Raw genomic sequence first — 15869 nt, forward strand, 5'->3', positions numbered from 1 at the left:
ATTTCACACAACCCTGTGGCATCCTCTGATGGGTAAACTACATGCAGACAGGTCAAGAAGGGAGGAAAAGTAAAAGGGATAAATGAATATTCACCAGTTAGATTGGGGGGAGGGCAGGACTGAGTTTCAGAAACAGGCAACGTTTGGCCAAGAGAACAGAATCCAGAACCTTCCTTCCTTCCTTCCTCCAGGCTGGCCTGGCTGATACACTGCAGTCGGAATTACATCGGGAAGGATTGCATTTAGACTCATCCGTCAAGAGACTCCCGAGGGGTCCAGAAGGACCCAAAGCATCCAAGGACAGAGTGGACCACACGGGACCACAGAACCTCGCTGGGTTCATAGGTACTGCGGGGCAGGCCCTGGAGATGGGCGGCCGGGACAGCCACTGGCCTTGAGGGGCTCACATCGAGATGCCGACACTACTAAGTTGCATCAGTGCTATTGTGAGGCGGGCATGAGGAGCCAACAGAAGAAGGCTGACCCCCGTGGTCCCCTTCACGGTCCCCTTCCGCAGACATGTGATGACTAAACAGGTGACAACCTGCTTCCCTTCAGAAGTCACCTCGACTAACAAAGCTTCTAAATCGGCTGGTAAACGACTCTCTATAAATGCACCAAACAGTTCTCTCCCGCCCCAGCATGGAATGTGGCCTGTAGCCACTCAGGGAATCGGTCCCCAAACCGCAAACATTGCTGGTGGCCCACACAAGACACGCAAGCCTCATCTGGCTTGGCAGCCCTTGGGACCTGGAGTGACATCAGGCTTGGGATTTGGAATGGGAAAATGTGGGCAGCCAGTCCTCGGTGATGTGGCTGCGGGATGTTCACCGTAAATCCTGCCAACACCTCCTAGGTGATATTTCCCTCTAAGTCCTTCCCCTGACACGATCAGCACAGCAGGAGCTGGAAAAACCTGACCTTGAAAATCACAGAATGTCATTACCTCTTGGCGAAACGCAGGGAACGCGGAGCCCAGGTGAGAAATCTCCAAGAGGGGCGGCTCCACTTTCAGGCAGTTACTTTGCACTGGGCGTGTGGTAAGAATGTTTACACGGCTCGTGTTGGTCGTTTGACCAAATGGGGCTCCAGTGGACCCATGTCCCCTACCCCTCGGGTACGAGCGGCAGCCTTACGGCCAAGTTTCGGTCTCATTCCTCTTGCATGAGACTGCTCTGTTTACCCAGGAAGGGGGCCTTTTGGATACCTGTTTTCTGGGCAAGGACCCAGAAGAACACAGCAGACACCCTGGCACTAGTGTGCCTTAAAAGGTAAAGCCAGGGCCTCTGGCCAATGACGCACCTTTACCCCACCCAGGGACATGGAAAGCAGAAACCATTGTTCCCAGATGTGTCGATGATGTAACCCTTTGTGCAACAGAAAAGAATGTGAGCTCACCAAGTGGAAGCTTCTCTTGGGCTTGGGCCTATGTGACAAAGAAAGAGCCCAAGAAACCCAGAAACCCAGCCCTTTCTGGCCACCCCCACCCCAAACTGGCCTGTCTTCTCCATGCACACCCCCACCCCCAACGAAGTCCACTTGCCTCGTGAAAACTCAGAGCAAACTAGACCTAGAAGTAGAGGTAGGACTGGAGCCCTCCATGCGACTCCAAAGACACACTCTCCTCCTCCTCCAAGGTATGTCATTCTCATCCCCCCATTAGTCACCTTGTTACACTAGAACGGGGACCTGGGCCACCCAGTTGTGTTCACACGCCCCAACCCCGGTCTGCGAGGAGCATCTCCCCCGGAGCCTGTCCTCAGGCGCCCCTGCCAGGGCAGCGGAGGACAATACGCCCTCATCCCCACCCCACTCCACTCTCTTTGGGGCTGCTTTCCCCGTTTCTGGCCGCGTCCCCCCCCCCCCCGAACCAGAGTGCCCTGCTCGCTCAGCCCTGCACCTGCCCCTCGCACTGTCTGTGGAGCCGGCGTGTGGGTGAATGAAGCCAGCGCTCAGCAGCTCTGCCAGACACGGGGCTGCCCGGCCCCCGGCTGGGGAACAAGCAGATCTGGGGAGGAAAGGACCCCTCCTTTCACCTTCCCCAGGGGCCCTCGGTCACCCACCCCCACACCGAAACCCTTGGGATCCTCGTTCTGTAGCATCATCACCAGCTGGAGTCAGGTGGACCCACGCAGCACAGGGCGAGGGCTGCTTCCTGGTAGTGTCCCCTCCTTGTCTCCCCTCGCCCCAAGCCCCATCAGCCCCCGCTGTGCTCCGGGCACTGCTTGAGGAATCCAAGCTCACACAGCCCCGCCGGGCTCGGGCCACTGAAGAACTTTTTATTGCAAAGGAGGAGGAGTCCCAGGGAAAGAGGAGTGGGGGGCAGGGGACAGGAGCAGGGTACTGGGCCTCCCCAGTGGCACAGCGTCCCCCAAGGTAGCCCAGCTACCTTCCCCCAGGGGACAGGGCAGTCACGGTCCCTGGTAAGCCCGATTCCAAGACTTGACGTTCCAGGGTGGGGCAGGGGTGGGGGGGTGCAAGGGGGAAAGACAAGGTGAGGGTCAGCTCCATGGGAGGGGTGTCTGGGGCACAGGGTTCAGCTTTGGGGCAGGAGTTTGGGGTCCTCGACTTCTGGGGAGCTGTGCAGGAAGGTTCAGCATCCGCAGCCGCCGCCAGGGGTGCTCCTCTCCAGGCCACCGGGGCCCGCTCCTCCGGGGGGCAGCAGGCGGGCCAGGCTGCGGGGGGCTGAGCCCAGAGCGGCTGGGGGGGGCAAGACAGACAGACACACTCCTGATGCCCAGGCCCGCCTCCCCCACCCCCACCCCAGGAGACGGAGGTGCAAACTCCCCCAGGTCATGATGCCCAGGCCCCTTCCCCCGAGAAACACACTCAGGAACGCCCCCTCCCCGAAGTCGGGGGCACAGAGCCTCCCCAGGGCAGAATGAAACAGTCTCTCCCACAAGGACAGACCCGCAGAACCTCCCCTGACACCCCGGGACAAACCAACGGAACCTGCCCCCGAACAACAGACTGCACGGCCCCCTCCCCCCAACTCACACGGAGAATCACCCCCACGAGATGAAACCCCCCAAAAAGGAGACACACAGAGGAAGCAGACCCTTTCCCTTCCCAAAAGAACACAAAGGAGAGGGGGTGAGACCCGATCCCTCCAACCCAAGCTAAGTCTATCATCTACTCACGGAGGCTCCCGGTCCCGAATCCCAGACCAAGCCTGCAGGGAGAAGGAGGAAGCGGTGAGTTCACATACCTCCTGGGCATAATAATCCTCATTCCCCAAAACAAAACCCTCCCGACTGACTCTCCCCGATCTGTCCACCCCGCCCGCTCCTGGGTCCCCTTTTGCATCAGATCCTTCGGGACCTTAAACTCAGTCCTTCCTGCTTAAATTCAGGTAGCTCAGTTTTACTGATGACTTCCTGGAGGAGAGAGAAGGCAGAAGATCTACGCTTTCTTCGGCCCAAACTTAGCCTAAAAGGAGAAACCACGAAGGGGGCATTTTAAAGGACACCACAGAGGAGATAGCTCAACTCTCTGAAGAGGACTGATCAAGCCTCACCCCGTCACTTTGGACCTGTGCGTCCTTGAGGTATACCCCCAAGACTCAGTTTTCCCGTCTGTAAAATGGGGATGATGCCCCCTAGCTCCCAGGAGTTTTGTGGGGTTGAAAGGAGAGAATAAGCGTGGCGGGTTCCCCTTCCTTCCCCTCGGTCTGGGGTGCCCAGCTGGAGCTTTCAGCCCTTGGGTCTCTGCTGTCTAAGGTTAAAAGCCAGGCCCTACCTGTTCCGAAAAACCCTGCCTTCCCCAGGCCTGGGGGGAGAAGGTTGGACTGAGGACAAGGCACTGCACACTGGGGACCTTCTTCCCCCCGGTTGGGCTCAATGGACAGACTGGCCCCAGCTCTCTGACCCTGCGGGGGAATGACCTCACGAGTAGTCCCCTGCCAGGTGCCAAGGGTGCTCATTAGCTGGAACTTTTTGTCTAAAGGGCCTTAAGCTGGGGGGGGGGGGTGGCTCCAGGAGAACAAGTCGCTGCATACCCAGGTCAGCTCTCCCCACCCCTCCCCAGCTGGTGAGGACCCAGCCAGTGACCTCCACACCCCAGCACGCCTCATCCCGGCCACATCCGAGGCACCGCCCAGCCCTCACCTGCTCTCCTCGCTCTCCAGCAGCTTGCGGTAGGTGGCGATCTCAAAGTCCAGGCCCAGCTTGATGATCATGAGGTCCTGGTACTCGCGCAGCTGGCAGGCCATGTCGTGCTTGGCTCGCTGCAGGGCGGCCTCCAGCCAGGCCAGCTTGCCCTGGGCACTGTCTGAGGCTCCCTCCTCCCGCAGAGCTGGTGGTTCTGTGGCTCTGTCCAGTTCACAGGGCTGGGGGCAAAAGGAAGACCACAGACAGGACATCTTTGGCTGCCACCCTCCCCCCCTGCAAGGATCCAGACCTTTCTGAGAGGCTGGAGGACCAATGAAGGATTAGAGATCATTGTAAAGAATGGGCCTGCCTGTTCCGAAAAACGCGGCTGTGTGTCTGCCCGGCTCCCAGGGTGGACACTAGGGGCCAGCACCTGTAGTCTCTGGGGAAACACAGCAATGATAAACGCTTGCCCTGCGAGGTGTGCTTGGTGCTTAGGAAGCGGGGTGGGAGGGGTGGGAGTCAGAACAGCTGAGGCTGGTGGGAGACTGAACCGTGACAGGGCCACCCATTCGCTGTGCCACCCCCTGGAACCCAGACAGCTTGCCCCTCTCCTCATGGTCATCAGTTCCTGGAGACAGGAGAACCCCTCCGGGCCTGGGGCACCCGCATCTGCAGGGAGCAGACCCCTTCCCTCTGCAGGTACAGCATGGGCTGGGGCGGGGCGGGGGGGCTTGACAGGGTGGCTGGGAGGAAAGGGAGGCAGCTGAGAGGCAGAGACGTGGAAGAAAGAAAGCATTCATGTGGGCACCTCTGCTCCCCAAGTCCTAGAGCGTGAGCTGCAAACCCAAATGCCTACAGAGGCCTGGCTGGAGGCATCAAAACGTCAAGGCCACAAGTTAGCTCTAGAGCAGTAGTACCCAGTTCCACATTCTCACTGTCCTGCAATCACCAGGACCTCCCGCATGTTTTCAGCGTCTCATTTCTCTAATTTAGAGCCGCGGGACAGGTGCCTTTCGTCTTCCACATGCCAGCCAAGAAGATGAGAAACGGCAAAGGGCCCTCTGCCTCTGTGTCGAAGGATGCGACCTGGGGCGGGGAGCGGGGAGCCGGGGGGTGTCTGTGGCCCACAGAGGGAGCGTGACCCCGTGTGAAGGCGACAGAGAAGACAGAGGCCTCTCTCTTCTCCAGCCAAATGTCGCCAAACCTGCACATTTTTAAAGAGAACCCAGAAAGCCGGACGGCCAGGCAAAGTCTTGTGCAATTTCTGAAAAATACACACGGATACAAAAATGTGCGTACACACAGAAGATGAAATGCGTGCAAGCCTCCGTGTTTGTACGTATTTCACCTGCGTGTTAACACTTGTCCACACGAAAGGCAGAGCGCCCTGGGCCGATGCGGCGGGGCGCACGCTTACAGCCACACTCGCGTGTGCTCAGACACGGGGAGAAACTCTGCCCGTGTGTTCCGGAGGATGAGGATGAGCAGTCGGCTTGTCGGAGATAATGGACACCCTCCCGCCATTCGTCACCCTGGGGACCCCCCCACCCCAGCCACCCCTCACCTGACTCTTAACGCCGTCCACCTCCGCAGTCAGCCGCTGGATGGCCTGGTTAAGCCTGTTCAGCTCCTCCTTGCTGTGCCTCGGGCTGCGCATGTGTTTCTGCACGGTTACCTGCACCTCCTCGCACTGTGGGGGGCACAGGGGGAGGACCGGGGAGGCGGGGAGAGCCCACAGGGACACTCAGCTGAGGCCAGCAAGACAGCCCCAGTGCCAACCAGTCCACCCTCCGTCTTGGACAGAGCATCTAACTGCTCTGGGCCTCTGTTTCTCCATCTGTGAAATGGGGGTGATAATCTCTTCTATCGCCAAGGGTTGTCGAGAGAATGCAATGCACTTGGCAGGCACCCTGGTGGGCACTGTTGGGTCTGGAGAGGCCGAAGGGGATGGCAGCAGAGGGCACGAGGAAGGAGGCAGGGTGGTAATCTGTTGAGGCTGTGGGCTTGGGATTGCATAGGGGTCATCCCAGGCGTTGGGGTAGCAAAACTTCAGGAAGTCAGTTACGGTCATTCAGAGCAGGAGATCACCTCAATTAACACAAAAGCCATTTTGTAAAACCCCAGCAGTGATTCCTAATTTGAAAAATACTTTTAAAAAATCTAAGAATATGGGCGCCTGGGTGGTCCAGTCGGTTAAGTGTCTGCCTTCAGCTCAGGTCGTGATCCCGGGGTCCTGGGATGGAGCCCACATCGGGCTCCCTGCTTCTCCCTCTGCCTCTGCCCATACTCCTGCTTGTGTGCTATCTCTCTCTCTCTCTCTCTCTCTCTCTCTCTCTCTCTTTCTCAAATAAATAAATAAAATATTGTTGGGATCCCCGGGTGGCTCCGCAGTTTGGCCCAGGGCGTGATCCTGGAGTCCCGGGATCGAGCCCCACGTCCAGCTCCCTGCATGGAGCCTGCTTCTCCCTCTGCTGTGTCTCTGCTTCTCTCTGTGTGTGTGTCTCTCATTAATAAATAAAATATTTAAAAAATAAAATAAAATATTTTTTAAAAGAATCTAAGAATTTGAAGAAACTTCCTTAATTTGATGAATGCTGTTCATCAGTGTCAGGGATTCTGATTCCAGCTCCTTCCCCAAAGCCAAGGCCACTATGGGGGGTGCTGTCTTCGAGGGACAGAACCAGGGGGCCTTTCCCTTCGTGCGCCCCGTCTCCGCAGAGCCCCCGGTAAACAGCCCGGGCTCGGTACCTACACACGGGACCTCATACCCTTCGAGGTCTTAGGCCTCCAGCACGTCACGTCCAGCTCATGCCCACCTGTGCGGTAGGCCAGGTGGCTGTCACCGTCTCCACTAGCTCGCCTTGGGCGCGGCTCACGACCTCTACCGTGCGAGGAGGTAGGGCCCCAGGGGGACATGAGTGACCCTGCCGGGCGACAGCTGAGCTAGGCTGCCTCTTAAGCCCTCCTGGCTCTCCACCTCTTTGCTCTCCACCCCAAGGAACATACAGTCGCATACACTCCTTAACCCAGAGGACAAGAACCGTTCACACCAGCCCCATGCGAGATGCTTTCCAGGGCAGCTAGGGCGGGGAAGGGGGTCGCCCCATCCAGGCATCGCCCCGCCCACCCCTGCCCCTGCCCCAGCCCCCAGCCCGGCCCTGCCTGCGCCCCTGCCCCAGAGCTGCAGTCCCTGCCCACGAGCTTGGGCCCAGCTGCGTCCAGCAGATCTGGGCAGAGTCTGGGACCCCCCTGTCCCATGTGACCCAGTGCGCCCAGGGACAAGTCTCACCATGATGATGAGCTGCACTCTCCTCCCTAAGCCCAGCTCCAGCCCAAGTGGCTCCCAGAACCCTCGCCTCTGAGGACGCCTCTGAGGACAGAGCCCCTCCTTTCTGGGGGCTTTGTGACCTCACCCTGTTATAATTGCAGAGTTCTGACAGTGGCCGGAAGGGGTCTTTCTGTCAACCCAAGTGGGATTGTGGAGGTCCCTGGGCTGGAATGGACCTAAAGGAAGGAGGAGAAGAGGGAGGGAAGGGTCCTTCAGGTGGGGGGAACATGCAGAGCCAAGGAGTTTGGGCATATGGAGTGAGAAATGGGGGGAGCCCCAAAAGGTGCGTGAGCAGACGACCACCTTGGTGTGCAGTTAGGAAAGCCTGTCTGGGGGCTCCTGGGTGGCTCAGCGGTGTAGCGCCGCCTTCGGCCCAGGGCCTGATCCTGGGGTCCCGGGATCGAGTCCCACATCGGGCTCCCTGCAGGGAGCCTGCTTCTCCCTCTGCCTGTGTCTCTGCCTCTCTCTGTGTGTCTCTCATGAATAAATAAATAAAAATAAAAATAAAAATAAAAATAAAAGTAAAAGGAAGGCCTGTCTGGTAGCAGTGGGAGGATACACAGGAGGGAGAGAGTCCCTGGGACGGGAGGGGCTGCAGTTCCAAGACTAGGCAGGGAACTCCGGGTAGGATGATCCTCTGAGCTGAAGGAGTAACCAGGGACCAGGAGCACAAGCTGAGCAGCGTTTTCCTTTTGTTTTATAAACTTCTCATCCATAAAAAATAAAAAATAAACTTCTCATCCATGCAAAAGAGTATACGTAACAAACATTTAACGATTGAAACAGCAGCAGTAATAAACCAAATCCTTGTGTGCCCACCTGTACCTTCCAAGCCCCGCGTGGACCCCTTCCTGGTCACAGCATCTCTGTCCCTGACCCCATCCAGTCTCCAAAGTAGCCACTATCCCGGGTTTCTGTATTAAGCATTCCTCGGCTTTTCTTTATTATCATGTGCGCGTGAATCCCTAAGCAATCATTCAGTTTTGTCTAACTTTAAGCTTTATAGAAACAAAATTAGGGGCCCCTGGGTGGCTCAGTGGCTGAGCATCAGGGCGTGATCCCGGGGTCCTAGGATCGAGTCCCACATCGGGCTCCCCACGTGGACCCTTCTGCTCCCTCTGCCTGTGTCTCTGCCTCCCTCTGTGTCTTTCATGGATAAATAAATAAAATCTTTAAAAAAAAAAAAATAGAGTTACACTGTTTTTGTGACTTGCTTTTCCCTCTCCAACATGCTATTTGTGAGAATTTTGATGCATGTAACTTTACTTATGTTTCACTGCTGCGTAGTACCCTAGTGTGCGATTGCTTCTCCGTTCTCCTAGGAGTATACGCGCGTGTCCTTTTGTCTTCGTTCTAAGAACGCTGGTATGGACGTTTAGGTACGTATCTGCCGCTATGCTTTGACAAGAGGCTGTTTAGGATACTGGCTGGCAAACCAATTTTTAATCACAACTCAAAATAGGAAATATATTTTATATCGCAAATCAGTACCTACCTACATATCCATGCACATAAGCGGAAATAAGTCTCGTGAAGAATTTCTCACTCCCACTATGTTCGATGCACGCTGACGCCCTTGCCGCTCACCTTAACACGCTCTTCCGCTTTGAATTCACGGTCTTATGTTTTAGGTAAGATTTCCTGTTTTTTTTGTTTTTTGTTTTTTGTTTTAGATTTTTTTTTTTTTTTTTTTTTTTTTTAGATTTCCTGTTTAGATTTTCCTGTTCTGTCTTTAGGTTTTCAACTAGGCCTTCTGTTGCGTTTTCATTTCTTATAAATAGTATATTGATTTTTTTATGTATTTAATAATATAATGAAAATGAAATACCCACAAGTCCACTTACAAGCAAAAAAAGAACCAAACGTTACTAGTAATTTCCATGTGCCTGCACACTCCCTCCCTAGCCTGTCCCCCGTTCTTTCTCGCTCTAGGGGTGGCCACTTCCTTGAATTTGTGTCATTATTCCCTTGCTTTCTTTTGAATTTTTTTTTCAACTTTCCTTGTTTGGTTGGGGTTTGTTTTTTAAGGGATATCCTTTAGCAAAGGGACTCACTTTATATATATATATATTATATTATATTATAATATATAATGAAATATATATTATTATATTATGTATTATATATATTATATTATATTATATTATAATTATATTATATATAATTATATAGAATATATATTTCATTATATATATATAAAATGAAACCAGGAGGCCTCCGCTAGGATTCATAGCATCCTATTAAATGAATGCACAACACTTTATGTGACTCTATTGTTGTTTTGTTTTGTTTTCTCTTACAACGTTGGTGCTATGAACATTTTTCTAAATGTCCTCTGATGGACGTAGGTGAGGATTTCTCTGTGTCACAAATCTAGGACTGGAATTTCTGAATCAAATGTTCAATATTACAAGACAAAAATTATTTGCCAAAGCTGTTGTAATAACAATTTACACTTTGATCAGATTCCAGATTCATGTCTTTTCTGACGCGTCTTTAATTTTCACCAATGAAATGATATCATCAGTCTCCTTTTTGGTTTTGCTTTGCATTTGCAGGATTCCCATCGAGGCTGAATATCTCTTTAAGTATGTATTATCTGTCTGAATTTCCTTTTCTTTTGCCCATTGTTTCTGTTGGGTTGTTTGCCTTATTTTTGTTAGATTCTAAGTGGTTTTATATTTCTATATAAATTTCTACTTCTAGTATTACGCTTTGTCACTTACACATAATACGAATATCACCTTCAAGTTTATGGCCTCTTGTCTTTTCACTTTGTGTATATTTGATAAATAAAAATTCTTAATTTTAATGCCTAATTTACCCACCTTTTCCTTCACGTTAAGCATTCGGTGTGCCTTGCATAAAAATCCTTCATTAGGGGCACCTGGGTGGCTCAGTCAGTTGAGTGTCCACCTTCAGCTCAGGTCATGATCCAAGGGTCCTGGGATGGAGCCCTACATCAGGTACCCTACTGGGTGGCGAGTCTTCTCCCCCTCCCTCTGATCCGCCCCCCTGCTCATGCTCTTGTTCGCTTGTTCTCTCTCTCAAACGAATAAGTTAAAAAAATCTTTTAAAAAAATCCTTCCTTATACCAAGGTCAGAAAGACATTCACCAGTTTTTTCTTCTAAGAATTTTAAGGTTTTGCATTTGACATAATTTGAATTTACTTGGAATTGATTTTGTGTATGATAGAAGGCAAGAATCCAGTTCCGTTTTTTTCCCATGTGGGTAACCAATGCATGATCCCTCCTTTACTACAGATCTGCAATATCATTATTGCATATCAAAGATACAGATGTAAAAAATATATATATAACTTTATATACTACATATAGCTTTAGTTTTTTTTTTTTTTTAAGTAGGCTCCACACCCATTGTAGAACCCAACACAGGGCTTGAACTCATGACTCTGAGATCAAGACCTGAGCTGAGATCAAGAGTCAGGTGCTCGACTGACTGAGCCACCCAAGCACCCAGTTATATATTATATTTATATATATAGTTAACATATTTAATATATTTATATAATATACACACAATAATTGATATATATTTGTATATATATAATTGACTTGTATGATGTATTTTATGTATAACATATATAATATGTGATATGTGCATAATATGTTTTTATATAATGCATGTTGTATCATGTGTTATAATAAAAATATTATACATAAAGCATATCTAATATGTATATACTATATATGCCACATTCCATATATATAATATATGCCAATTTAAAGGCTCTCTAGTTCGTTCCATTGGCCAATTTTTCTATCCTTTTGTGGCTACTACACTCAGTTAATAGCTTTATAATTATCTCTGAAAGGGAACTAGTTTTTTGTTGTTGTTGTTGTTGTTTTTGTTTTTTTTTGTTGTTGTTGTTGTTGTTTTTTTTGGCACTAGCTGTTTAGTTTGCCTGGCAAGCAAGGTCCCCAGGGAGGCTAGAGAAGGAACAGTACAAACCACACCTCCCCAGCTGCTCTCTAGCAACCAGGTGCATAGTCAGCCTCAGGACCCTCATGACTAGACCTCCCAGAACTATGGACAATGCTTACTGCACAAAGACGGTGCAAGACAGCATCTGTCTGGGGCACTCAGCAGAGCCCCAGAACTAGGCCTCAGCCCTTGGGGTGGGAGGGCACTTACAGGGCCGCTCCCTCCTGTGTCCCCCATACTGGGCTGACAGAGCCAACCCAGAAGTATCTGGAAAGAAAGTGGAGATTTACAACCAGAAGTTGGTTTGGTGCACCTTGTTCTCCTGGGTCACAGTGTGCCAACGACCAGCCCACGTTCCATCTGTGGGAGGTGGAGGGGTGCACCCATCTGAACAGAGTCATGAGTACCTCAGAGATTTCTGCAAACTGAGAGTTGGCCTGACAGCACTTCTCCGCCGTTTCCATGGCGACGCCATAGTTGTCTACAAAGGCTCGGTACACACCCAGCTGGCTGGCCAGCTTCTGGAAGAGATCACCCACTCGTTGCTGGTGACTCCACTGCTGTACTCGGGGGAAGAGCCCATCATAGAACTCCTTGTGGATCTCATAGAGCTCAGGCACTTTGAAGAAGATGGTCTCGATCTGCTGGCTTGTCAGCACCGGCTGAGAGGTGGTGGCAGCAGCCTTCAAAGGTTTCATGGGCAGCAGCAGTGCCTCCAGGTGGCTCAGGTAAGTCTCTTCGCTAGCCAGGATTCCAGACAGGACCCATTTCCTCATCTCCATGCCTTTTTCCAAGTCCAACTCACTCACTTTGGTGGACTCCAGGGTTCCTGAGGCCAGTGTGTCCCGGCTGCCCCTGCCTTTGCTGCCAAGATGGGGTGAGGAGGAGGGCGAGTCATCGATGTAGGGCAGCCCCTCCTGGTGCTGGCGCTGCTCCTCAGCCCGGTCCACAGCACAGCCATACCCAGGTGGCGTTCCAAACGACGCATCTGCGTCTCCATGGAAGGTGCCATCCTGAGGCAGCCTGCCCGACAAGCTGTCCCCGTCGCTGGGCCAGATCTGCCCCGTCTTGCGGACGCCCACGATGGTGGCCTCGGCCACGATGACCTGGCCCTGCCGGTGCCGCTTATGGCACTGCGGCGTCGGGGGGCTGCTGCTGTCGAAGGACTGCTGGGAGTTCTGCGACGGGGAGCGGCTTTTGTCTCGGAACATGCGGTAGGTGGTAGGGCTGGGGGACACGCGGCTAGACTGGCCCGAGGAGAAGTCCTCCTCGCTGGAGGTGAGGTTCTCGTTGGAGCTGCAGTCCGGGGTGTAGCCGCCTCCGCTGTCCTCAAAGCTCCGAGGGGAGTAGGACCTGCGGGGCCAGGTAAGGCGCTTCTCCTGCTCCGAGGTGCTCTAGCTGCGCAGGAGTGGGCCCTTGCCGTCCCCTTCCATCATCATGCCCCCGACGTAGATGCTCTGGTAGGGCTGGTACTCCAGGGGCGGCCAAGGGGGCCTGCCACCGCCGTTGGCGTTGATGAGGTTGTCCTTCAGGAAGCGGGGGTTCAGCTCCGCGTCCTCGTAGTCGCCGTCGAGGCCGCAGCTGCTCTCATTCATTCTTTCTTATCCCATTTATTCTTTTATAACGCTTTGACTATTCTTGATTGTTATTCTTCACCATAAATTTTAGCATCAACTTGTTAAGACTTAGGGAAGATCTTATTTAGGATTTGATTGTAGTTGCATTGACCCTGTAAATCAGTTTTAGGAGAATTAATATCTTTACAATAATAAAGTTTCCAATCTATGAATATGATCTAACTCTTCATTTATCTAAGGCTGCTTTGTTATCTTTCATTTCATGTAACATTTATATTTCTTTAGGAATAGGTCTTTCACATATTTGTTAGACTGGGTTTTTAAGTCATCATTTTATTAATTTTATTTTTTTTAATTAATTTTTATTGGTGTTCAATTTACCAACATACAGAAAAACACCCAGTGCTCATCCCGTCAAGTGTCCACCTCAGTGCCCGTCACCCATTCCCCTCCAACACCCGCCCTCCTCCCCTTCCACCACCCCTAGTTCGTTTCCCAGAGTTAGGAGTCTTTATGTTCTGTCTCCCTTCCTGATATTTCCCAACATTTCTTTTCCCTTCCTTTATATTCCCTTTCACTATTATTTATATTCCCCAAATGAATGAGAACATACACTGTTTGTCCTTCTCCGATTGACTTATTTCACTCAGCATAATACCCTCCAGTTCCATCCACGTTGAAGCAAATGGTGGGTATTTGTCGTTTCTAATTGCTGAGTAATATTCCATTGGATACATAAACCACATCTTCTTTATCCATTCATCTTTCGATGGACACCGAGGCTCCTTCCACAGTTTGGCTATTGTGGCCATTGCTGATAGAAACATCGGGGTGCAGGTGTCCCGACGTTTCATTGCATCTGAATCTTTGGGGTAAATCCCCAACAGTGCAATTGCTGGGTCGTAGGGCAGGTCTATTTTTAACTCCTTGAGGAACCTCCACACAGTTTTCCAGAGTGGCTGCACCAGTTCACATTCCCACCAACAGTGCAGGAGGGTTCCCCTTTCTCCACATCCTCTACAACATTTGTGGTTTCCTGCCTTGTTAATTTTCCCCATTCTCACTGGTGTGAGGTGGGATCTCATTGTGGTTTTGATTTGTATTTCCCTGATGGCAAGTGATGCAGAGCATTTTCTCATGTGCGTGTTGGCCATGTCTATGTCTTCCTCTGTGAGATTTCTGTTCATGTTTTTTGCCCATTTCATGATTGGATTGTTTGTTTCTTTGGTGTTGAGTTTAATAAGTTCTTTATAGATCTTGGAAACTAGCCCTTTATCTGATAGGTCATTTGCAAATATCTTCTCCCATTCTGTAGGTTGTCTTTTAGTTTTGTTGACTGTATCCCTTGCTGTGCAAAAGCTTCTTATCTTGATGAAGTCCCAATAGTTCATTTTTGCTTTTGTTTCTTTTGCCTTTGTGGGTGTATCTTGCAAGAAGTTACTGTGGCCGAGTTCAAAAAGGGTGTTGCCTGTGTTCTCCTCTAGGATTTTGATGGACTCTTGTCTCACATTTAGATCTCTCATCCATTTTGAGTTTATCTTTGTGTATGGTGAGAGAGAGTGGTCCAGTTTCATTCTTCTGCATGTGGATGTCCAATTTTCCCAGCACCATTTATTGAAGAGACTGTCTTTCTTCCAATGGATAGTCTTTCCTCCTTTATCGAATATTAAATGACCATACATTTCAGGGTCCACTTCTGGGTTCTCTATTCTGTTCCATTGATCTATGTGTCTGTTTTTGTGCCAGGACCACACTGTCTTGATGACCACAGCTTTGTAGTACAACCTGAAATCTGGCATTGTGATGCCTCCAGCTATGGTTTTCTTTTTTAAAATTCCCCTGGCTATTCGGGTCTTTTCTGATTCCACACAAATCTTAAAATAATTTGTTCTAACTCTCTGAAGAAAGTCCATGGTATTTTGATAGGGATTGCATTAAACGTGTAAATTGCCCTGGGTAACACTGACATTTTTACAATATTAATTCTGCCAATCCATGAGCATGGAAAATTTTTCCATCTCTTTGTGTCTTCCTCAATTTCTTTCAGAAGTGTTCTATAGTTTTTAGGGTATAGATCCTTTACCTCTTTGGTTAGGTTTGTTCCTAGGTATCTTATGCTTTTGGGTGCAATTGTAAATGGGATTGACTCCTTAATTTCTCTTTCTTCAGTCTCATTGTTAGTGTATAGAAATGCCAGTGACTTCTGGGCATTGATTTTGTATCCTGCCACGCTGCCAAATTGCTGTATGAGTTCTAGCAATCTTGGGGTGGAGGCTTTTGGGTTTTCTATGTAGAGTATCATGTCATCGGCGAAGAGGGAGAGTTTGACTTCTTCTTTGCCAATTTGAATGCCTTTAATGTCTTTTTGTTGTCTGATTGCTGAGGCGAGGACTTCCAGTACTATATTGAATACCAGTGGTGAGAGTGGACATCCCTGTCTTGTTCCTGATCTTAGAGGAAAGGCTCCCAGTGCTTCCCCATTGAGAATGATATTTGCTGTGGGCTTTTCGTAAATGGCTTTTAAGATGTCGAGGAAAGTTCCCTCTATCCCAACACTCTGAAGGGTTTTGACCAGGAATGGATGCTGTATTTTGTCAAATGCTTTCTCTGCATCTAATGAGAGGATCATATGGTTCTTGGTTTTTCTCTTGCTGATATGATGAATCACACTGATGGTTTTACGAGTGTTGAGCCAGCCTTGTGTCCCGGGGATAAATCCTACTCGGTCATGGTGAATAATTTTCTTAATGTGTTGTTGGATCCTATTGGCTAGTATCTTGTTGAGAATTTTTGCATCCATGTTCATCAGGGATATTGGTCTGTAATTCTCCTTTTTGGTGGGGTCTTTGTCTGGTTTCGGAATTAAGGTGATGCTGGCCTCATAGAACGAGTTTCGAAGTACTCCATCTCTTTCTATCTTTCCAAAC

General features: G+C 50.4%; 1 protein-coding gene and 1 pseudogene across 1 annotated transcript; both read right to left on the reverse strand.

Moving 5' to 3' along the window:
- Positions 1 to 2272: 2272 nt before the first annotated feature.
- LOC112921255 (keratin, type II cytoskeletal 8-like) lies at positions 2273 to 4394 on the reverse strand. Its single transcript, XM_026000497.2, has 3 exons — positions 4107 to 4394; positions 3141 to 3172; positions 2273 to 2700 (listed from the first exon to the last, which is right to left on the reverse strand). The coding sequence occupies exons 1-3, from the start codon at positions 4358 to 4360 to the stop codon at positions 2594 to 2596; spliced, it is 393 nt and encodes a 130-aa protein (XP_025856282.2). The 5' UTR covers positions 4361 to 4394; the 3' UTR covers positions 2273 to 2593.
- A 7177-nt stretch (positions 4395 to 11571) lies between these two features.
- Positions 11572 to 12960, reverse strand: LOC140600057 (breakpoint cluster region protein pseudogene; annotated as a pseudogene).
- Positions 12961 to 15869: the final 2909 nt, after the last annotated feature.

This window comes from Vulpes vulpes, chromosome 8 (genome assembly GCF_048418805.1).
Source record: "Vulpes vulpes isolate BD-2025 chromosome 8, VulVul3, whole genome shotgun sequence".
Taxonomy (NCBI): domain Eukaryota; kingdom Metazoa; phylum Chordata; class Mammalia; order Carnivora; family Canidae; genus Vulpes; species Vulpes vulpes.

Bases quoted from the DNA above. Each gene is read 5' to 3' on its own strand.
- LOC112921255 (XM_026000497.2), bottom strand. From the start codon at position 4,360: ATGTCCTGTCTGTGGTCTTCCTTTTGCCCCCAGCCCTGTGAACTGGAC. The intron at 3,173-4,106 runs GTGAGGGCTGGG...TTCTCCCTGCAG, and splicing joins CTGGAGAGCGAGGAGAGCAG to GCTTGGTCTGGGATTCGGGA. The intron at 2,701-3,140 runs GTGAGTAGATGA...TGCCCCCCCCAG, and splicing joins ATTCGGGACCGGGAGCCTCC to CCGCTCTGGGCTCAGCCCCC.